This window comes from Bubalus kerabau, chromosome 4 (assembly GCF_029407905.1).
Source record: "Bubalus kerabau isolate K-KA32 ecotype Philippines breed swamp buffalo chromosome 4, PCC_UOA_SB_1v2, whole genome shotgun sequence".
Lineage (NCBI taxonomy): Eukaryota > Metazoa > Chordata > Mammalia > Artiodactyla > Bovidae > Bubalus > Bubalus kerabau.
In genome coordinates, this window is record NC_073627.1 from 165,122,318 (window position 1) to 165,146,297 (window position 23,980).

The 23,980-nt window shown below is 39.4% G+C and overlaps 1 protein-coding gene across 2 annotated transcripts in view; it reads left to right on the plus strand.

The window, feature by feature from the left end:
* Positions 1-4,913, plus strand: part of FKTN (fukutin) — a 55,665-nt gene extending 50,752 nt beyond the window's left edge. For both annotated transcript variants that reach the window (XM_055579217.1, XM_055579218.1), the window contains one exon: positions 151-4,913. In XM_055579217.1, coding sequence (XP_055435192.1) covers positions 151-364 — 214 coding nt within the window. In that variant the 3' untranslated portion in view covers positions 365-4,913. The remainder of the gene's footprint in view (positions 1-150) is intronic.
* Positions 4,914-23,980: the final 19,067 nt, after the last annotated feature.

A 23,980-nucleotide genomic window follows, 5' to 3' on the forward strand; every position in this document is an offset into this window, starting at 1 on the left:
TAATATCAAAATGTCCCCTATATCTGTTCCCCAAAGCTGTTTAGTGGAAGAGGACTGTCCTTTGGCCCAGAGTACACTAGCTGTGGGTTCCGTAGCTAAACTTCCGCTGTTGGAGCCTAACTCCTCTCCACATTACCTGTTTTGCCACAGATACCTGTTTCCCAAGTTTACACTGTGCTGGACTGAGTTTGTAGACACAAAGTTTCGTGTGCCCTGTGAAACCGTCGAATATATCGAAGCCAACTATGGTAATACCTGGAAGATTCCTATAAAGACATGGGACTGGAAGCGTTCTCCCCCCAACGTGCGGCCCAATGGAGTCTGGCCTGTTTCTGAGTGGGATGAAGTTATCCAATTGTACTGAGACAGTAGGTCAAAATGGTATTAATAGAATTCCCCTCCTGCACAAAAGGGAGATGACTGTTTAAAAAGATACATGTCAAACATAAGTAGGAACCAAAGAAATATGAGAAGTTTGAAGATACAGAGAGTCCTAACTCCTGAGCCATCTGATATAATTCTCTCATCTGACATTTATTAGAGTCTCCATGTGCCAGGTGCAATACTAGGTTACAGTGGCAAGGCAGACATGAGTGAGACAGATGCTGCCTCTTTTCACCCTCCCTTTGTTAAGCAACCCAGTTCCTTTGAGGGAAACCCCCTCACCCTTTGAAGAATATTACTTATATAGAATAAGATATGTTCTATAAGTGCTTTCAGAATGTTAAATAATGTTTGTACTGGAAGGTGGGCTTACCAGGTGCAATTAAGGAAGGGTATATACCAGTAAAAAGGAATAAGTCCTTTAAGCCTGTATGTTAGGGCTACTTTTAAGGTTGTGGAGGCTGAGTTAATAGTCAAGTGGTCAGATTTCAAGTGATGTCAAGAAAAGATGTGAGGCGATTCCTTTTACAAGCAACCTGATGTGGAATTGATTTAGAGCACAGGGCATCATCTAAGAAAACGACAGTTTATTTCTAGTCTTGTTAAAGATATGTAAATTTCCATACACCTTCTATTTTCATATTTGAAGTGAAAAGAAAGCTTGTGTGTGTGTGATGCTTCAATTTCCAGCCATTGTGAGAATATTTTCATTGACCTAATACTACTCGTTTGACAAATCATTCAAGTGAGACTATGCTACCAGACATGATTTCAAAAGGGCTGTGATTTCATAAAACTTATTTTCCTTATTTCATTCTCAATCAATAGGTAAAATATGAGCGATTCATGGTCACTTAATATTTTATGAATTTGTAATCCTTATAAATCCCAATTTTAATGTTAACCCTAAAATATTAATAGACATACCTCTACTTTTTCTAAATGTACCCCTCATTGTATTTATTCATCAATTATAGTTCCATATCTTTCACTCATGGCCTATGAACCAATTTCCATGGTATATAAACCTGCCTGTTTCCTCTTCTCTTCCAACACTACATCAGGACTCTGAAATGCACATAAGTGGCAAACCTGGCAGCTGTTCCCCACCTGAGATCATCATGTTTGTGAAGTTTTTATCCATTCCCAGTTGTCCTATCTATTAAATATTGGGGTGGGGCAAGAACTGAGACATCCCTACTTTATCAAGTACTGCCCAGTCTGAAACCCCTGGTTTCCTTTCTCCCTTGAAGATACATCTCTGTGTGGGTTGGGATGGCTGTGTCTCCCCATCGCTTCATGAATCACTTTGATTGTGTGTTCTAAGTGACAGGTAAAGGGATATCAGGCACAGGAAGCATGCTATTTTTTTCTTTGTCCAGGATAGGAAGCCATGTTACATTTTATCTAGGCTGCTTAGAACTACTTTCTGGACCAAACTGGCAGATTTTCCTCTAAAACTAGAGAATAATAGTAATATCATAAATGGAAACCAGAAGAGAGAATGGGCTTAAAGTTTTCCTAAAGCAAAGTTGGGGAAAGGTACAACCTATGACCATACCACCCCAAATTTAAAAATAAGAAAAAACTTTTTTTGATACATAATAACCAATGACCTTCCTCTCTTAGGATGAACTTTCAGTGCATTGTCATTGGGTCTACTCATAAATAACATAATTAAGTTTTTAGGATTACCAGTAAACTTGTCCCCAAATGACAGGTCATTGTAATCAACTTTCTCTTTGCTATAAAATCAGCCCATAGAAATTATACCCAAATTCTAAATAGCTGAACCTCAACTTTTTCTTTTTCATGATCGAAAAAATTTAACAGGTAATTTTAGTGTTCCTGGGCAAAATCCAGCTTGTTTAGTGAGAAATGTTTGCACAAACTTAACATCTAGAAATACATACACTACACATTTCTACCCATTTCAGATTGGGTTTCCCACTGTTCGCCAGGGTGGGAGGGTCTTACCCTCTCTGTTTAGGTTGTTTCTTTTTATCTGTCCCTGAGGGTTCAGAATCTAAACTATCTTGTCCACATTGATAGAGGTTCCATATCTATCGCCCTGTACATAACTGGCTGCTCAAATACCTTTTTTTGGACTGTCTTCTGGTTTCACAGGCTTCAGATCTGGGATTCTACCCTAAGTTGGCAGAATGAAAGCCCTTCCCTAAACTCTGAAGGCCAGGCTTGCTCTGATACAGATTCAGTTATACTTCATTTTGTGTTTCTTAACCATTGCACTCTGCTAAGTGACCAGAGACCTTGGATCCACTAATCAGCACCTTATCAGATCACTTTTCTTTCCTCACCTGTGTATTCCAACAGTAATTTTCCTAATCTGACCATTTCCATGTACAGTTTGCCTGCCTTCCCAGGAGAAAACCTCTTATGTTAACTTGGTAGAAGTTATACATCCATGGATGTCCCCAGAGAGGTCCTGAGAGTCAAGATTGACAGTCTCTCACTTGACAACCAGGTGGCCACTCATTCCTTCTCTAAGCAGGGAGCTCTTGTCCTTCTCACCTCTGCTGCAACTGCTGACATCTGGATCCTGGAATAAAATCTCAATTCTCCAAATAGGGCCATCCTAAGAAGCTGAGCAGTGGGACAAACCCTGAAATATGACCACTAGATGGCAGAATGTGTGCCACCATTTCCCCAAACACATTAGCACTCATGTGAAAATCAGCTTGCACTTGAATTTTCAGAGCCAGAGGGAGCCTCACTGCCACATTCGTTTTAACCCTTTTATTTTATAGCTGAATAAATAAGCACAGAAAGGAGTGAGCTGAGCAAGAAACAGTTGGGTCTCTTAACTCAAGCGTGCCATGACTCCCAGTACATGCCTGTTTCACTGATCACAGCACAGTGTCTTTTTTTTTTTAATTAAAAAATTTTTTTTGGTTGTGTCAGGAAGATCCACTGGAGAAGGGAATGGCTACCCACTTCACTGTTTTTGCCTGGAGAATTCCATGGACAAAGGAGCCTGGCGAGCTACAGTCCATGGGATCTCAAGGAGTCAGACATGAATGAGTGACTAATGCTTATACTCAGCATGTGGGACCTTTGTTCCCCAACCAGGGATCAAATCTGTGTCCTCTGCATAGGAAGCACCAAGTCTTAACCACTGGACCACCAGGGAAGTCCCACAGCACAGAATCTTTATGCCTGCTTAACATGCTTGACTGAGAAGTTTACAGGATGTTTTTGCCATTCCCCATTTAATATCTTTCTGCTCAGATTGAGAGCCTGAGGTGATAAAGGGAAGTGTTTCTTTCTTGTCCAAAATGCTTACACTGTCTTCATACCTTTATCTAAAACATAACTTATCTCCAAATGGTGAAATAGTTCATGTTTGGAGGCATTAGCCTTTGGTCATGATATTCTTAATATCCAGGAGCACCTGATTCCCTTAGGCTCAAGATGTATCCCATTTCTACTTGTACCTTCCACTTCTCCAGGAAACCATTAGCACCAGTCCACAAAGTGCCAATTTCTGCAGACTCCTTTCTCTTCCTCTTTATTGATACTCTCTTATGGATGCAAGTAATTGAGAATAGAATGTGCTCATTTCTTTTTCCTTTGTGACCCTAAACCATGGATTCTAGCCTTATAGGCTATAAAACTTCAAATGGCACATAGGACAGCAAGAAATTACATAGGAAAGCAGGGGGTTATAGATTGGAGACCAGAGCTGTATCTAGGAAACACACTTGTAGTGAGTTCCCACACTCCAGTAAACCCTTACCCACTGTCACAAGGCTAAGGCTGCCAGTGTCTGTAAGTCCCTAATTCCATCTTCTGAAAACTGAACAGTTTTTTTGTTCTCCATGTTATAAATCCTCAGGCTCATTTCTCCCTCAAAACCTGGTTAGAGAAAGTGCCACATTCCCACCTTCTAACACATAGTCATAATTTGTAAGAGCTTTAAAGCCTGGGGAAAATTCTAGTTTTTTATCAATCAAGAGGATTTCTCTGAAGAAATGTCCCAGCAGCTATTTCTCTTTCTTCCCCCTCTTCCTCTGTCACTAAGACCCAGGCTCAGTTCAGTTCAGTTCAGTCGCTCAGTTGTGTCCGACTCTTTGCGACCCCATGAACCGCAGCACTCCAGGCCTCCCTCCAACCATCTCATCCTCTGTCGTGCCCTTCTCCTGCCCTCAGTCTTTCCCAGCATCAGGGTCTTTTCAAATGGGTCAGCTCTTCGCATCAGGTGGCCCAAGTATTGGAGTTTCAGCTTCAACATCAGTGCTTCCAATGAACACACAGGACTGATCTCCTTTAGGATGGACTGGTTTGATCTCCTTGCAGTCCAAGGGATTCTCAGGAATCTTCTCCAACACCACAGTTCAAAAGCATCAATTCTTCTGCATTCAGCTTTCTTTATAGTCCAACTCTCATATCCATACATGACCACTGGAAAATCCATAGCCTTGACTAGACAGACCTTTGTTGGCAAAGTAATGTCTCTGCTTTTTAATATGTTGTCTAGGTTGATCATAACTTTCCTTCCAAGGAGTTAGCATCTTTTAATTTCATGGCTGCAATCACCATCTGCAGTGATTTTGGAGCCCCAAAAAATAAAGTCTGACACTGTTTCCACTGTTTCCCCATGAAGTGATGGGACCGGATGCCATGATCTTCGTTTTCTGAATGTTGAGCTTTAAGCCAACTTTTTCACTCTCCTCTTTCATTTTTATCAAGACGTTCTTTAGTTCTTCACTTTCTGCCATAAGGGTGGTGTCATCTGCACATCTGTCTGAGGTTATTGGTATTTCTCCCTTCAATCTTGATTCCAGCTTGTGCTTCCTCCAGCCCAGCGTTTCTCATGATGTACTCTGCATATAAGTCAAATAAGCAGGGTGACAATATACAGCCTTAACGTACTCCTTTTCCTATTTGGAACCAGTCTGTTGTTTCATGTCCAGTTCTAACTGTTGCTTCCTGACCTGCAACCCAGGCTGCTGCTGCTGCTGCTGCTAAGTCGCTTCAGTTGTGTCCAACCCTGTGCGACCCCATGATGGCAGCCCACCAGGCTCCCCCGTCCCTGGGATTCTCCAGGCAAGAACACTGGAGTGGGTTACCATTTCCTTCTCCAATGGATGAAAGTGAAAAGTGAAAGTGAAGTCGCTCAGTTGTGTCCAACTCTTAGCGACCTCATGGAGTGCAGCCTACCAGGCTCCTCCGTCCATGGGATTTTCCAGGCAAGAGTACTGGAGTGGGGTGCCATAGGTCACCTCTAACATGTCACTTACGGAAAGTGGCATATTAGCATAAAAAGGGCACAAACTTTTAAATTAGGTGGGAGTTTGTGTCCCAGCTTCATTATGTGGGATTTTTGGTAGGGAACCTCATAGCTTCAGTTTCCATATGAGTGAATTGGTGAAATGATGGATATTTCTGACTTTTTAAAGTTAGGATTAAATGAAGTGTACCTAGTATCGACCTAGAATTAGGCAAATACTCAAGAAATGTTCTGTTTCTTACTTCCAAATCCTTTTCTAATTATTCTTCAAGTGGGATGGGAGAAACTGGGGTAGGACACAGTCCCTACTCAGAAGATTGCATGACTAAGTTTGCTTAGGAAAAAAAAGAATGTTTCATTATAACAAGGCATTGAATTGTATGGTTTATGAATTCAAAGATATTACCATGGTGCTTCCTTCTCTAAATAGAACAGGTATTTTCATTTTATTGGTCAAGTGCTTGTCTTCTAGGGTCTCCTTATGCTATTCTGTATGCCACCTAGTTCCTAGGTCCCAAGCAGGTCACTCTCTGTACTTCCCTGTATTTGGTTCTTGCTCTGCCCTGAACTTCTGTCTCAATATTATAGCTTTTCCTGGAAGTAAACCCTCACCTTCTTGTTAGTAAATCTCTGCCCAGCCAAAATCAGGTATAAGCAATTTGGAGAGGGAGAGAATTTGGAATACTTACTTTACTTAATTTTCTGTGCCCATGAATACCTATATCAGTATTATTAAAGGGGAATTGATATTAATCATTTCCACCTTCTTCCCCCAAATTTATGTTTCTGTTTCAACTAGGCAAGAATCAGCAGGGTCTGTGATGCTATTTTAAGCTGCTCCACATCAGACTGAAATCTTAATTATAGCTTATAACTCAGACAGAGCAATTCAGTGGTAATACTTTTTGTATGGGACCTATGCTTATAAAGGAGACAAGTATAAATTTTCTTGAGGGAAATCTCTGTTTCTTTATTCTCAGAACTTAGATCTTAGAATGCCTTCCTTGCCATCTCCCAACCCAACCCAATGCAGAGATTATGTTGGAACTCATGAGCCACCCAAGCTGCTATGTTTTTATGCACAGCTCTCAAAGTGGAGTTGAAAGGCAGTATGAGAAGAATTAGAAGTATTGTATTTTGTTCTATAAAACAATATAAACTGTCTCAAGTACCATTAAAAAAATTACAAGATTTTATAGACTTATGATGACTCATTCGGAGCATGGGGAATGGTTCATATGTTTGTTAAATAAAAATCAAAGTAGCTATTTGTGTGTCCTACACCATAACCAGAAAAATGTTAATTTTTCTAAACAAAGTGATATTTTAAATGTGAGTAAATTTCAGTGTATACTTTGTTTAGTTGCTAAGTCGTGCCCAACACTTTGCGACCCCATGGACTGTAGCCTGCCAGGCTCCTCTGTCCATGGGATTCTCCAGGCAAGAATACTGGCGTGGGTTGCCATTTAGTTTACTATTTGACTTTATCTTCAGGTACAGATAGTTTGTGGTACTACTGAAAATACCTTTAATATTATTTTGATCAGAATTTGTAATATATAATCCTGTTTGGGATGATGAATAAAACTTTTCTAATTACTTGAGATATTTTGTGTTTATTTTTAAAGCTTGCAGTAGAAATAATAGCCACTAACATTCATAAGCAATCTAGTAAAATAGTAATCTTGCCACCAGTACAGTACTTCTCAAATTAAGGTGAGATAGGTTTTATGGTTGGACCCTAATTCGATATGAATGGTATCCTTATAAGAAAAGATGAGGATTCAGACAAGCACAGAGGGAAGATCAGGTGAAGATTTAGGGAGAGGATGGCCATCTACAAGCCAAGGAGAGAGGCCTTCAGAAGAAACCAGTCCTGCCAACAGCTTGATCTAGCCTCCAGAACTGTGAGAAAATAAATTTCTATTTTAAGCCACCTGGTCTGTCACACTTTGTTAGGCAGCCCTAGCAAACTAATGCAGTAATCAAGGCAGAATGGTATTGGTAAAGGGATAGACACATAGATCAATGGAGCAGAAAAAAGGAAATTAGAGGCTGACATAAAAATATGCTCAACTGGAGAACAAGATGGCAGAGGAGTAGGTGGACATGGAGTACATCTCTCTCCATGGATACATCAGGAATACACCTTCAGACACAGAGGTGCACGCAGAACACTGGCTGAGAGCAGACAGGAGTACCTGACCAGTGGAAAAGAACAGATAGACCCGTGCAAAACTCCGTTGGATGAAGGAAGTAGGGGGAGAAACAGAAGTGTTATTAGACCTGACCTTGGCGAATGGGGAAACAGAAGCAGGGGTCCAATCCCCATATCAGGGCATTGTCTGAGTCAGAGGAGAAACATTTAAGGCTGAGAGTGAAACAGCTGATCTGTGGCAGCTTAAATCGAATGAGAATCAGACAGACCTGGCCACAGCCATATATACCCTGGACAGGGACATAGATCCCCTGGAAGGCACAGCAGCTGGAGCTGGAGTTTAGGGATTGTGGAGCAATCCCAAGGTGAGGGCTGCTGTTGACTATGGAGAGACGGATTGAGGGGATGTGAGGGAGGAGATTGTGGAAGGAAATGCCTATGGAGGAAAGCCGGGTGGCCGTGGAAGGCGAAACTGCTGAGTCACGCATAGGGGTGGCGCCATCACCATAGCCTCTCTCTCCCAACACGCCAGCATTGGCAGCTGAACAATAGAAATGCTGGCCCATCAAACGCCTGATGCACTGAACTACAGAGTAGGACCCCACCCAGGGTGCCCATTTAAGTGCCTGACATGCCAATCTACAGAGTAGGACCCCAGCCAGGGGGGGCCCCCTCTATGTGCCTGACATGCTGAATAACAGAGGACCGTAGGCAAGGGAGCTCTCTAAGTGCCTGAATGGGCAGAGCTACAGAGAAAGACTGGCCAAAGGGGCTTTCTGATCTTCAGCTACAAGAGGCTTGAAAAAAGACCCTGATAGGGTCATAACTCCTGCAGCCGAGGCAGTCTGTGTCCCTGCACACTTGGCACAGCCAGGGTCCCTGCAAGCCAAGCAGCTGCGCCAACTTCATGCTCAACTCTCACTGGGGCAGAGCTGTCACAGGCAAAAAAGCCTTGCATCTATGCACCCAGGGTTGCTTTGGGAGTGTCTGACTGAGACCCTATAGAGTGTGGCCTTCCAGACTTTTCTGTTAGTGCGAGGAATTCTCTGGGCAAGAATACTGGAGTGTATTGGCCAATACTGGTTGCCATACCTTTCTAAAGCACTATATTTCCTGCTGCCCTACCTGCCAACTACCCTAAGTACCTGGTGCTGCCAGAACCCCTGCAATCCAAGCAGCTGCACCACCTCCACACCTGGCCCTCACAAGGGCAAACCCAAGTCCTTCAGGGAAGCTTCAGGAGCGAACCCCAGTGGACAACCCACACACAGAGGTGGAAATAAAACCACAATTGAAATCCAGGGGCAGTGTGACTAAAGAAGAAGACCCAAAACCTTCCTACCAGCTGTACAAGCTGCAGATTAAATCCACATGATCAACTAGGCAGACTCTGTGTCTATGGAATATATAAAAGGTCATTTAGAGCTCCCACAAAAGAAAACGCAGTAGTTCTGATAGCTCTGGACACTGGAGACAAAACATAGAGGAGTAGGACTAGATTAGAATCTGAGCTGTCCCCACAACAGGTCCAGAGATCAGCACAGTGTTGGAGGGCATTCTAGGGAGGTGAGGTGGACTGTGACTCCCAGCGAGTGCAAGAACTCTTGACAGCAGTGACTCAAGAAAAACATTTATTATTCTTATGTTTTGGCTTGTTCTGTAGATTCTTTTGGAGTTTTTTCCTTTTCTCCACCCCTCTGTTGTAGTTGTCGGTTTTATTGGCACTGCTGCCGCTGCTAAGTCACTTCAGTCGTGTCCGACTCTATGCAACCCCATAGACGGCCGCCCACCAGGCTCCCCCGTCCCTGGGATTCTCCAGGCAAGAACACTGGAGTGGGTTGCCATTTCCTTCTCCAATGCAGGAAAGTGAAAAGTGAAAGTGAAGTCGCTCAGTCGTGTCTGACACCTAGCGACCCCATGAACTGCAGCCTACCAGGCTCTTCCGTCCATGGGATTTTCCAGGCAAGAGTACTGGAGTGGGTTGCCATTGCCCTCTCCTTTATTGGCACTATGAAATCTAATTAAGCTTTTGAACTTTTCTCTTTTAACTTTATTTTTCTTAGTCACATTTTTTACTTTTGTTATAAACATCTGCCTCTATGTTGGGCTTTTGCAAATCTGGGGAGTTTTCCTTTTTATTTTTCTTTTCTCTTTTTTTTAATTTTAATTTTTAAACCTATTATTATTTTTTCTACATTTATTCCTTTGTTTGCTACTGTTTCCTACTGTTCTTTCCCCTTGCAGTTAATCCTTAATATATATAAATCTTCTTTATCTACCTATTTAACTTTGCATATCTCTTCTTTCTTTCTTTTCTTTCTTTCTATTCCTCTCAACATATTTGTTAGTTTTATTTTCATTGTTTTATTCCCCAATTGGCACCTTGCTTTACTTTTGTTTTCCAGTTTGTGCTTTAGTTAGTTTTGTTCTGGTAGATATAATTTTTGGTTTCCTTTGTTTGCCAGGTCAATCTATTGTACTTTATTTTTGTTGGACTGTTTTGATTTTGCTTATGGGTGTATATGTACATGTGTATATTCAGTCACATTTTTTTTATTGTTGTTCTAAACCTCTGCATCTACATTGGGCTTTTGCAGTTCTGTGGTGTTTTCCTTTTTTTTCTTTTTTATTCCTTCTTCTGTTTTTTTTTTTTTTTTCTTTTCTCTTTTTTATATTTTTAACTTTTAATTATTTTAAACCTATTATATTTTTTCTACATTTATTCCTTAGCTTACCTTTCCTCCTGTTCTTTTCCCCTTGTAGTTAATCTTTACTGTATATAAATCTTCTTCATCTACCTCTATTTAACTTTCCTTATCTATTCTTTCTTTCTTTCCTTTCCTCTCAACATATGTGTTATTTTTGTTTTCATTGCTTTATTCCCCACTTGGTACTTTGCTTTGGATTTGTTTTCCACTTTGTACTTTAGTTAGTTTTGTTCTTAACTGGTAAATATAATTTTTTATTTCCTTTGTTTGCCAGGTCAATCTCTTGTACTTTATTTTTGTTGGATTGTTTTGACTTTGCTCATGGGTGGATATGTATATGTGTATATTCCATTATTATTATTTTCCTGATTTTGTAACTGTTTTTTGTCTGGGGTTCATCTTTGGTTTCTTGTTTTTGGATATTTGTTTTAATCTCACTTAATGCCATAAAAAAAAACCACCTCTGGAATCTTCGTTCCTGGCCAGAGATCAAGCCCTGAGCCTTTGGAGTAGGAGCACTGACTCCAGGACCCTAGACTACCAGAGAATTAGCCCTAGGGAGTATCAAATAGTGAGAACTCACACAAAGGAAACCACATGAATACAAGACCTGGCATCACCCAACCACCAGTGCACCCTGTGCAGGATGCCTCATGTAAACAACAAAAACAAAAATACAAACCAAATAATCAGCAGACAGAATTACCACCTCATTCAGCCTTGCCCATCAGAGGAAAAACAAACAAACAGAAACTCAGCACAAATCTCACCCTATACAAAGCTTACACAAACCACTGGACCAACCTTAGGAGGGCAGAAACCAAAAGGAAGAAAGAATTCAACCTTGAAGGCTGAGAAAAGGAGACCTCAAACACAGTAAGTTTTAAAAAATAATGAAAAGTCAAAGAAATACTACCCAAATGAAGGAACAAACTAGAAACACAAAAGTCCAAATAAATGAGGAAATAGGCAAACTCCCTGAAAAAGAAGAATAATGATAGTAAAGAATCAAAAACCTTGAAAACAAAATGGAGAAAATGTAAGAATTAATCAACAAAGACCTAGAAGAATTAAAGAATAAACATACAGAGACAAACAACACAATTACTGAAGTTAAAAATACTCTAGAAGGAATTAATAGCAGAATATCTGAAGCAGAAGAATGAATCAGTGAGCTGAAAAATAAAATGGTAGAAATAACTTCTGAAGAGCAGAATAAAGTAAAAAGAATGAAAAGAACTGAGGATACTCTTAAGAGACCTCTGGGACAATATCAAAGACGCCAACATTAGAATTATAGGGGTCCCAGAAGAAGAAATGAATAAGAAAGGGTATGAGAAAATTTTTGAAGAGATTATAGTTGAAAATTTCCCCAATATGGAAAAGGAAATAGTCAATCAAGTCCAAGAGGCACAAAGAGTCCAATACAGGATAAACCCAAGGAGAAACACGACAAGACACAAACTAATCAAACTAACAAAGACTAAATATAAAGAAAGAATATTAAAAGCAGTAAGGGAGTAACATACAAGGGAAACCCCATATGGTTAACAGCTGGTCTTTCAGCAGAAACGCTGCAGGCCAGAAGGGAATGGCAGGATATATTTAAAGGACTGAAAGGGGAAAATCTACAACCAAGATTACTGTACCCAGCAAGGATCTCATTCAAAATTGATAGAGAAATAAAAAGCTTTTCAGACAAGCAAAAGTTAAGAGAATTCAGTACCACAAATTTTAAAAAAACCAGCTTTACCACAAATGTTAAAGGGACTTAAATAGTCAAGAAATACAAGAGAAGAAAAAGGATCTACAAAATCAACTGCAAACAATTAAGAAAGTAACAATAGGAACATATATATCAATGATTACTTTAAATGTAAATGGACTAAATGCTCCAACCAAAAGACACAGACTGGCCAAATGGATACAAAAGCAAGACCCATATATATGCTGTCTACAAGAAACCCACTTCAGACTCTAGACACATATAGACTGAAAGTGAGAGGATGGAAAAATATATTCCATGCAAATGGGAAGCAAAAGAATGCTGTAGAAATCCTCATATCAGACAAAATAGACCTTAAAATAAAGAAGATTACAAGCGATAAGGAAGGACACTACATAACCATCAAGGGATCAATCCAAGAGGAAGACATAACAATTGTAAATATCTATGCACTCAACATAGGAGCACCTCAATAAGTAAGACAAACATCAACAGACATAAAAGGAGAAATTGACAGTAACACAATAATAGTAGGAGACTTTAACACTCCATTCACACCAATGGACAGATCATCAAAACAGAAAATTAATAAGGAAACACAAGTCTTAAATGATACATTAGATGAGATGGATCTCATTGATATTGTCAGAACAGTCCATCCAAAAGCAGAATAATACATCTTCTTCTCAAGTGCACATGGAACATTCTCCAGGATAGACCACTTCTTGGGTCACAAATCAAACCTCAGTAAATTGAAGAAAATTGAAATCATATCACGCATCTTCTCTGACCACAGTGCGGTGAGACTAGATATCAATTACAGGAAAAAAAAAAACTGTAAGAAACACAAACACATGGAGATTAGACAACACATTTTAAATAACCAACAGGTTACTGAAGAAACCAAAAGGGAAATAAAAAAATTTCTAGAAACAAATGACAATGAAAGCATGACAACTGAAAACCTATGGGATGCAGCAAAAGAAGTCCCAAGAGGGAAGTTTATAGCAATACAATCCTACCTCAAGAAACAAGAAAAACATTGAATAGACAACCTAACTTTACACCTAAAACGACTGGAAAAAGAAGAACAAAAAAAACCCAAAATTAATAGAAGCAAAGAAATCATGAAGATCTGAGCAGAATAAATGAAAAAGAAATGAAAGAAACAATAGTAAAGATTAATAAAACTAAAAGCTGGTTCTTTGAGAAGATAAAATTGACAAACAACATCAAGAAAAGAAGAATCAAATCCACAAAACTAGAAATGAAAAAGGAGAGGTTACAACAGATAATGCAGAAATATAAAGGATTATAAGAGACTATTATGAAGAACTATATGGCAATAAAATGGATAACCTGGAAGAAATGGACAGATTCTTAGAAAAGTTCAGTCTTCCAAGACTGAACCAGGAAGAAATAGAAATTATGAAGAATGCAATTACAAGCACTGAAGTTGAAGCTGTGATAAAAAAATCTCCCCCAAAACAAAAGCCTAGGACCACATGGCTTCATAGGAGAATTCTGTCGAGCATTTAATGAAGAGCTAATGCCTACCCTTCTAAAACTCTTTCCAAAAAATTTCAGAGGAAGGAACACTTCCAAAATCATTCTATGAGGCCACCATCACCCTGATACCAAAACCAGAAAAGGACAACACAAAAAAAGAAAGCCTTAGGCCACTATCACTGATGAGCATAGATGCCAAAATCCTCAACAAAATTTTAGCAAACAGAATTCAGCAACACATCAAAAAGCTCATACACCACGATCAAGTTGGGTTTATTCCAGGAATGCAAGGATTCTTCAATACATGCAAATCAATCAATGTAATACACCATATTAACAAATTGAAAGATAAAAACCATATGATCATCTCAATAGATGCAGAAAAAGCCTTTGACAAAATTCAGCACCCATTTATAATTAAAACTCTTCAAAAAATGGGCATAGAAGGAACCTACCTCAACATAGTAAAGGCCATATATGATAAGCCTACAGCAAACATTATTCTCATTGGTGAAAAACAGAAAGCATTTCCCCTAAGATCAGGAACAAGACAAGTGTGTACACCTTTACCGCTATTATTCAACATAGTTCTGGAAGTCCTCACTATAGCAATCAGAGAAAAAAAAGAAAAGGAATCCACATTGGAAAAGAAGTAAAAAGCTCACACTGTTTGCAGATGACATGATACTGTACATAGAAAGTCCTAAAGATAGTATCAGAAAATTACTAGAGCTAATCAGTGAATTGAGCAAAGTTTCAGGATACAAAATCAATACCCAGAAATCACTTGCATTTCTATATACTAACAAAGAAAAATCAGAAAGCTAAATTAAGGAATCAATCCCATTCACCACTGCAACAAAAAGAATTAAATATCTAGGAATAAACTTACCTAAGGAGACAAAAGAACTGTACACAGAAAATTATAAGACACTGATGAAAGAAATCAAAGACATAAACAGATGGAGAGATATTCCATGTTCCTGGTCAGTCAGTCAGTTCAGTCACTCAGTCATGTCCGACACTTTGCGACCCCATGAATCGCAGCACACCAGGCCACCCTGTCCATCACCAACTCCCGGAGTTTACCCACTCATGTCCACTGAGTCAGTGATGCCATCCAGCCATCTCATCCTCTGTCGTCCCCTTCTCCTCCTGCCCCCAATCCCTCCTAGCATCAGGGTCTTTTCCAATGAGTCAACTCTTCACATGAGGTGACCAAAGTACTGGAGTTTTAGCTTTAGCATCATTCCTTCCAAAGACCACCCAGAACTGATCTCCTTTAGGATGCACTGCCTGGATCTCCTTGCAGTCCAAGGGACTCTCAAGAGTCTTCTCCAACACCACAGTTCAAAAGCATCGATTCTTTGGCACTCAGCTTTCTTCACAGTCCAACTCTCACATCCATACATGACCACTGGAAAAACTATAGCCTTGACTAGACGGACCTTTGTTGGCCCCAACCAGTAACGCTGAAGAAGCTGAACAGTTCTTTGAAGACCTACAAGACCTTTTAGAACTAACACTCAAAAAAGATGTCCTTTTCATTATAAGGGACTGGAATGCAAAAATAGAAAGTCAAGAAACACCTGGAGTAACAGACAAAGTTGGCCTTGGAGTACAGAATGAAGCACGGCAAAGGCTAATAGAGTTTTGCCAAGAGAACGCACTGGTTATAGCAAATACCCTCTTCCAACAACACAAGAGAAGACTCTACACATGGACATCACCAGATGGTCAACACAGAATCAGATTGATTATATTCTTTGCAGCCAAAGATGGAGAAGCTCTATATAGTCAGCAAAAACAAGACTGGGAGCTGACTGTGGCTCAGATCATGAACTCCTTATTACCAAATTCAGACTTAAATTGAAGAAAGTGGGGAAAACCACTAGACCATTCAGATATGACCTAAATCAAATCCCTTATGATTATACAGTGGAAGCAAGAAATAGATTTAAGGGACTAGATCTGATAGACAGAGTGCCTGATGAACTATGGACGGAGGTTCGTGACATTGTACAGGAGACAGGGATCAAGATCGTCCCCACGGAAAAGAAATGCAAAAAAAAAAAAAAAAATGTTCCTGGTAGGAAGAATCAATATTGTGAAAATGACTATACTACCAAATGCGATCTACAGATTCAGTGCAATCCCTATCAAATTACCAATGGCATTTTTCACAGAACTAGAACAAAAAAATTTCACAATTCATATGGAAATACAGAAGACCCCGAATAGCCAAAGCAGTCTTGAGAAAGAAGAATGGAGCTGGAGGAATCAACCTTCCTGAGTTCAGATTATACTACAAAGCTACATTAATAAAGACAGTATGGTACTGGCACAAAAACAGAAATATAGTTCAAGGGAACAAGATAGAAAGCCCAGAAATAAACCCATACACCTATGAGTACCTTATTTTTGACACAAGAGGCAAGCGTATACAATGGAGCAAAGTCAGCCTCTTCAATTAATGGTGCTGGGAAAACTGGACAACTATATGTAAAAGAATGAAATTAGAACACTTCCTAACACCATACACAAAGATAAACTCAAAATGGATTAAAGACCTAAATGTAAGACCAGAAACTATAAAACTCTTAGAGGAAAACATAGGCAGAACACTCGACATAAATCAAAGCAAGATCATCTATGACCCACCTCATAGAGTAACTGGAAGAAAAACAAAAGTAAACAAGTGGGACCTGAGTAAACGTAAAATCTTTTGCACAGCAAAGGAAACTATAAGCAAGGTGAAAAGACAACCCTCAGAATGGAAGGAAATAATATCAAATGAAACAACTGACAAAGGATTAATTTCCAAAATATACAAGCAGCTCATACAACTCAATGCCAGAAAAACAAACAACCCAATCAAAAAGTAGGAAAAAGACCTAAACAGACATTTCTACAAAGAAGACCTACAGATGGCTAACAAACACATGAAAAGATGCTCAACATTGCTTATTATTAGGGAAATGCAAATCAAAACCACAATGAGATATCACCTCACACCAGTCAGAATGGCCATCATCAAAAAGTCTACAAATAATAAATGCTGGGGAGGGTGTGGGGAAAAGGGAATCCTCTTGCACTTTTGGTGGGAATGTAAATTGATACTATGGAAGACAGTATGGAGATTCCTTAAAAAAAAACTAGGAATTAAACCAACATATGACCCAGCAATCCCACTCCTAGACGTATACCCCTAGGAAACGAAAACTGAAAAAGACACATGTATCCCATTGTTCATTGCAGCACTATTTACAATAACTAGAACATGGAAGCACCCTAGAAGTCCATCGACAGATGAATGGATAAAGATGTTTTGATACATACACACAATGGAATAGTACTCAGCCTTAAAAAGGAACATATTTGAATCAGTTCTGATGAGGTGGATGAACCTAGAATCTATTATACAGAATGAAGTGAGTCAGAAAGATAAATATTGTATTCTAATGCACATATATGGAATCTAGAAAAATGGTACTAAAGAATTTATTTATAGGGCAGCAGTGGAGAAACAGACATAGAGAATAGGCTTATGGACATGGGGAGAGGGGAGGAGAGGGTGAGATGTGAGGAAAGAGTAACATGGGAACTTACATTACCATATGTAAAATAGATAGCCAATGGGAATTTGCTGTATGGCTCAGGAAACTCAAACAGGGGCTCTGTCTCAACCTAGAGGGGTGGGATGGGGAGGGAGATGGGAGGGAGGTTCAAAAGGGAGGGGATATATGTATACCTATGGCTGATTCATGTTGAGGTTTGGCAGGAAACAACAAAATTCTGTAAAACAATTATCCTTCAATTTAAAAAAATGCTCAACTGACTTTTGACAAAGATGTAAAATCTATTCAATAAAGGAAGGGTAGCCTTTTGAACAATTGGTGCTAGAGCATTTGGACAGCCATAGGTCAAAAAAAAAGAAAGAAGCTCATCCTTTGTATAAAAATGAACTCAGGGAATTCCCTGGCAGTCCAGTGGTTAGGACTCCACACGTTTACTGCTGAGGGCCTGGGCTCAATCCCTGGTTAGGGAACTAAGATCCCACAGGCCACACAGTGCTCTGTAGAAGCTTAGAAGATGAGGATGAAAAGTCAAGGTACAGTCTTAAGAGGAAATATTTGAAGATGACATAGGTGATAGAAGACTAGTATCTAGAATGTATTAAAGAACTGAACACTCAACAGTTTAAAAAAATGCAATTAGAAAATGAGCAAGAGGCACAAACAGATATTTCACTGGAGAAGGTAGATCAGATCACATCAGATCAGTCACTCAGTCGTGTCCGACTCTTTGCAACCCCATGAACTGCAGCACGCCAGGCTTCCCTGTCCATCACCAACTCCCGGAGTTCACTCAGACTCACGTCCATCGAGTCAGTGATGCCATCCAGCCATCTCATCCTCTGTTGTCCCCTATTCCTCCTTCCCCCAGTCCCTCCCAGCATCAGAGTCTTTTCCAATGAGTCAACTCTTCGCATGAGGTGGCCAAAGTACTGGAGTTTCAGCTTGAGCATCATTCCTTCCAAAGAAATCCCAGGGCTGATCTCCTTCAGAATGGACTGGTTGGATCTCCTTGCAGTCCAAGGGACTCTCAAGAGTCTTCTCCAACACCACAGTTCAAAAGCATCAATTCCTCAGCGCTCAGCCTTCTCCACAGTCCAACTCTCACATCCATACATGACCACAGGAAAAACCATAGCCTTGACTAGATGGACCTTTGTTGGCAAAGTAATGTCTCTGCTTTTGAATATGCTATAGAGCATATTAAAAAGATGTTCGGCATCATTAGCAAAATAGCCGAAAGCAATAGCCAAAGTAATCCTGAGAAAGAAGAACAAAGCTGGAAGCATCACCCTTCCTGATTTCAAACTAATTACAATGCTGTAGTAATCGAAATAGTATGATACTGGCATTAAAAAGACATATAGACCAGTGAAATAGAAATAAACACATGCATATACAATTAACGTATTTCACAAGGGAGCCAAGAATAATTGATAGAGAAAATAGTCTCTTCAGTAAATGGGAATGAGAAAATTTGAATGGTCACATGCAAAAGAATGAAAGTAGACCCTATATCATCCAGTCACAAAAATTAACATGGATTGAAAACTTAAATATGAGACCTGAAACCATAACATTCTTAGAAGAAGACAAAGGGAAAAATCCTTGACATTGATCTTGTCAGTGATATAACATCAAAAGTATAGTCAACAAAAGCAAATATAAACAAGAGATTCTACATCAAATTAAAAAGCTTCTGGGCAGCAAACAACAAAATGAAAGGCAACCTATGAGCTGGAAATAAATATTTGCAAAGTATATGTATAATAAGGGGTTAATATCCAAAATATATAAGGAACTCACACAACTCAATAAAACAAAATCCAATTTTTAAAGTGGGCAAAGGAACTGAAACATTTTTTCAAAGAAGATATTTTAATGGCCAGCAGACACATGAAAAATTGCTCACCATGATTAATCGTCAGGAAAATGCAAATCAAAGCCACAATGGGATATCACTTTTCACTCATTAGACTGGGTGTTATCAAAGAAGAGAAGAACTAACAAGTGCAGGTGAAGGGAAAATTTTGTATACTGTTGGTGGGACTGTATATTGATAAAGTCACTCTGGAAAACAGTATGGAGTTTCCTCAAAAAAATTAAAAATAGAACCATATGATCCAATGATTCCACTTCTGTGTGTGTACAAAGGAAATGACAGTACTCTTCTGAAGGAATATCTGTACCCCCTGTTCATTGCTGCTTTATTTATAATAGCCAAGGTATGGAGATAACCTAAATGTCCATTGACAAATGTATGGATAAGAAGAAGTGGTATGCTTATAGAATGGAATATTATACAGCCACAAGAAGAGGAAATCCTGCCATTTGTGACAACATAGGTGGACCTTGAGGGAATTATTTTAAGGGAAATAAAAGACAGAAAGACATATTGTTTGACTGTATATGTGGAATCTAAGAAGAAACAAGCTCCGAACAGATTGGTGGTTGCCAGGAGCAGGTGGTATGGGATGGGGTAATTGGATAAAGGTGGTCAAAAGGTTCAAACTTACAGGCATAAGATAAGTTCTGAGGATGTAATGTATAGCATGATAACTATAGTTAGCAATACTGTATTGTACACTTGAAAGTTGTTAGGGAGTAGATCTTAAAATTTCTCATCACAGGAAAACAAAAATGTCTTACTATGTGAGATAATGAATATTAACTAAACTTGCTAGTAAACATTTCACAGTATGTACATATATCAAATGATTCTGCTGTACCCCTTATATAATGCTAGATGTCAATTTATATCTCAGTAAAACAAGGGGATAGAGAGAGAAATCACCATTTTTTTTTCAAAATTTCTCCCATCAATACACCATGTGATCTTCCTGCAATAAATATTAATAAACCAGATCTTGTTCAGCCGATAATTAGAAACTGTTTTCTGTGTTGTCACTGGTATGAGGAGTGACTCTGTAGTCAGAGCTTCCAAGTGGTCTATCAGCTCTGCCTCATCATATTTTGTATTTTGGGCTTTTATTTTTTTTCCTTTGAACACAAAAATATAAAATCTGCTGAATTCAGCATATTCCTCTTCCTTAATATATCATTTTCTAAAAATTTTGTGAAAATGTCTGCCTTGATGCTAATCCTTTTATTTTTTGTTTTTAGCTGCGCTACATGACTCACAAGATCAGTCCCTCCACCAGGGATTGAACCCCGGCCCCAGCAGTTTCGCACCAAGTCCTAACCACTGAATCACCAGGGATTTCCCTACTCCTTTTATTTCTAACCTAACTTGATATCTTCCACTGTTCCTAGAATGCTTCCCTGACTAGTCCCCTATGTAACAAATACCAAAACTCTATATAAACTGCTAAGTAAGGGTGTTAAGTGTAAAAACATTTTCTGGATGGAGTTAAAGTTGTCATTAATAATAGAAAAGTAAAGTAGGGGACTACATAATTGATAATTAATAACTTAAAAAATGTTCAGCATTGTTAACTATCAGGGAAATGCAAATTACAACCACCATGAGATATCACAGCACAGCTGTTAGGATGGCTAAAATTTTAAATAGTGAAAACACCATATACTTTAGTTGTCTGTTTTATAGTTTACTTTTTGAATGTGTTCTATGCACCATTTATTTGATTATATTTTATTAGTATCCTTATATATTTTACAAATATTTATAATATATAACATTTCATAATAAAATCAAAAAAAATAATCTTGTTCAGTTTTTGGAGGACAGATTTTTCCTTTTGGAGTTATTTATTCCTTCTTTCTTCTCCAATTCTTTATTGGTTTACTCTGTAAGTTTAACCCTCTTTAAAATTTATTTTCTCATTATTCTTTTGTGTCCTTTATAGTTGACTTTTCCCCAAGAAGATTTATCAGCAAAAGCCCGTTAGCAGCTGATATCCTTGTTCTTCAGTCTCTGTAACTTAAATTAATTTTTTATTTATCACCTTTTGTTTTTCATTTAAAACATCTAAATTCAATTTTTTCTAGTTAGTCTTAATACTTTGGAGAATATTTTCTAGAGAATATTGCAGGAAAGGTGACTGACTAATTTTTTGAAAATGTATTACCACCAGATGCCTTTCAGGTCTTAGAAGAATGATAGTCTCATAGTTGGAGTGTGTACAAGTTTGTTTTAGAGCTTAAACTGTGCAGCTGTTTAATCCAGCCAGACCCTGCTTAGCAGAAAAAGCAAATGGTGAGCTCACAAAGGGAAAGACTTACTTTTTAAGAAGCTAAGTCCTCTCCTCATATCATCCAGTCATAATTTGCTCAGAGCCAGGAGAGCATTCTGTGATGCTAGAAATGACCTCTGTCTGTACTGTCCAAGACAGTAGCCACTAGCATGTGTGACTATTGAGCACTTGAAATGTGGCAAGTATAAATGAGGAACTGAATGTTTACTTTGATTTTAATCAAATTAAATAGCATCTTATAGCTCGTACCCAGCATATTGGACCATGCAGATCCTGAAGACTTGATGGGACTAGCAAGAGCTTTGGAGTTGTAGAGATCTGGACTCAAATCCAGGGATGTTATTTCCCAGCTTTGTGACCTCAGGCTGGTTATTTAACTTCTGAGTTCCAATTTTTTTTTTTTCAACTAGTGGGACTAAAATTAATACCTGTCTATAAGTTTTCATAAGAATGATAGGAAATCTGGCATACTGCTTAGTACATAGTAGATGCTCAATAAATGATAGCCATTAATATTACTATCTTTACTTGCTTTTATTTTGACCTTTGACGTTAATCCTCTGAACTTATATTTTTCTGATAATCCCAAGCAATAATTGTTCTATAAGATTAGGTATTTCATAACCTTCCTTGTGAGAGGACCCTATCCTGAAGACTGGTGTTAAGCAGTGACCATGGCCTCAAGGGCACATGTACAAGGAGGTAGGATTAAAACAAAACACTTAATAGAATTGAGTTTCGAAGACCAGGCTTAGATAAGGGAACGAGAGGTCCCACACTTTGTAGGAGGTTGGCCTTAGGCTACAAAAAGCTCCAGAAAGGAGGGCAAGGAGAGGGACAGTGAGGTTCAGCTGGATCTTAAGACTTAATGAACAAAATGTGAATAAATGAAGAAAGGGAAGAAAACATTCTTGAAGAAAAGGAATCAGTACAGTCACAGAATGGGCTTTATGGGACAGTGAAAAAGAACATCCATCTATATATGGATAAATAGTTTAAAAAATTACAGCTAGAAAAGTGGGCAAGATCATGGGGACTCTAAATACCCTGCTTTAAAGTTTCAGAATCAGTATCAGTTCAGTTGCTCAGTCGTGTCCAACTCTGCAACCCCATGAACCGCAGTACTTCAGTCCTCCCTGTCCATCACCAACTCCCAGAGTTTACCCAAACTCATGTCCATTTGAATCGGTGATGCCATCCAACCATCTCATCCTCTGTTGTCCCCTTCTCCTCCCTCCTTCAATCTTTCCCAGCACCAGGGTCTTTTCAAATGAATCAACTCTTCACATCAGGTGGCCAAAGTACTGGCGTTTCAGCTTCAACATCAGTCCTTCCAATGAATATTCAGGACTGATCTTTAGGACAGACTGGTTGGATCTCCGTGCAATCTAAGGGACTCTCAAGAGTGTTCTCCAATACCACAGTTCAAAAGCATCAATTCTTTGGCGCTCAGCTTTCTTTATAGTCCAACTCTCACATCCATACATGACTACTGGAAAAACCATAGCCTTGACTAGATGGACCTTTGCTGACAAAGTAACGTCTCTGCTTTTTAATATGCAGTCTTAACTTTCTTTCCAAGGAATAAGCTGTAAAGTTTAGATGAGAGAAAATGGGAAAAGGTTATTTGAATCAGAGCATGATGCCCTCAGTAAACTCTTCTGGCTAGATTACTACTCATGGCCTCTGTGCTAGGACTATGGTTCATTCACTGACTCACTAAACATTCATGAAGTTCTTTTAAGGCCAGAGTAGAGATGTGGGAAAATTGAGGTTCACAGAAACTCATTCCCAGAACCCTGGAATCTCTCAGTTGTTAGGGTCAGAGCACAGATACCTTGCCAGGTAGGGATAAGCCATTCTGGGGGCTCAGGTAAAGTCACTTCTAGGAATTTCCATCTAGTGCCAGGCAAAGACACAGGGAGTTCAGGGGCAGGACGATCTTGAGGCTGAGGGGCAGTTGCTGTTGCTCCAGGAAGTGGGGCTCAAGATCAGTGGTACAGGCCTCAGAGAAGCATGCTGGGACCAGGGTAGGGTCTTATCCAGGGGGTTCCAGGAGTTAGAACAGGCATTTGAAAGCCAAGGCTCAGTTAGATGAATTGAGGCAGGAGACTTGATAGTGAGATCCTTGGCTCAGGGGAAGTCAGGGTACCCAGTTAGGCCTGGGTACCACAGGGTACGTAATGTGACAGATGTAGGGAAGAGGCTGGAGCCATTTCTATACCTGCTACTTCAGTTAGAACCCAGGACAAGATGGGCCCTCCTGTGGGAACACTGTAAGGCCTGGCTGTGGGAGCTGGGGACTGAAGCCAGGAAAGGAGAAGGGCGCAGTCAAGATGTTCAGTTCTGGATCTTAGCCTGACCCTCATCTCCCTAGTTTCTCTTCACCTCTGGAGACTCTGGTTTCCAGTGGGTAAAGAGGAGGTGTTCTACTTGTCCTGGGAGCACAGCTTATGCTAACAACTGACATTGCTCTTTCTAAGAAGTCCCAGGG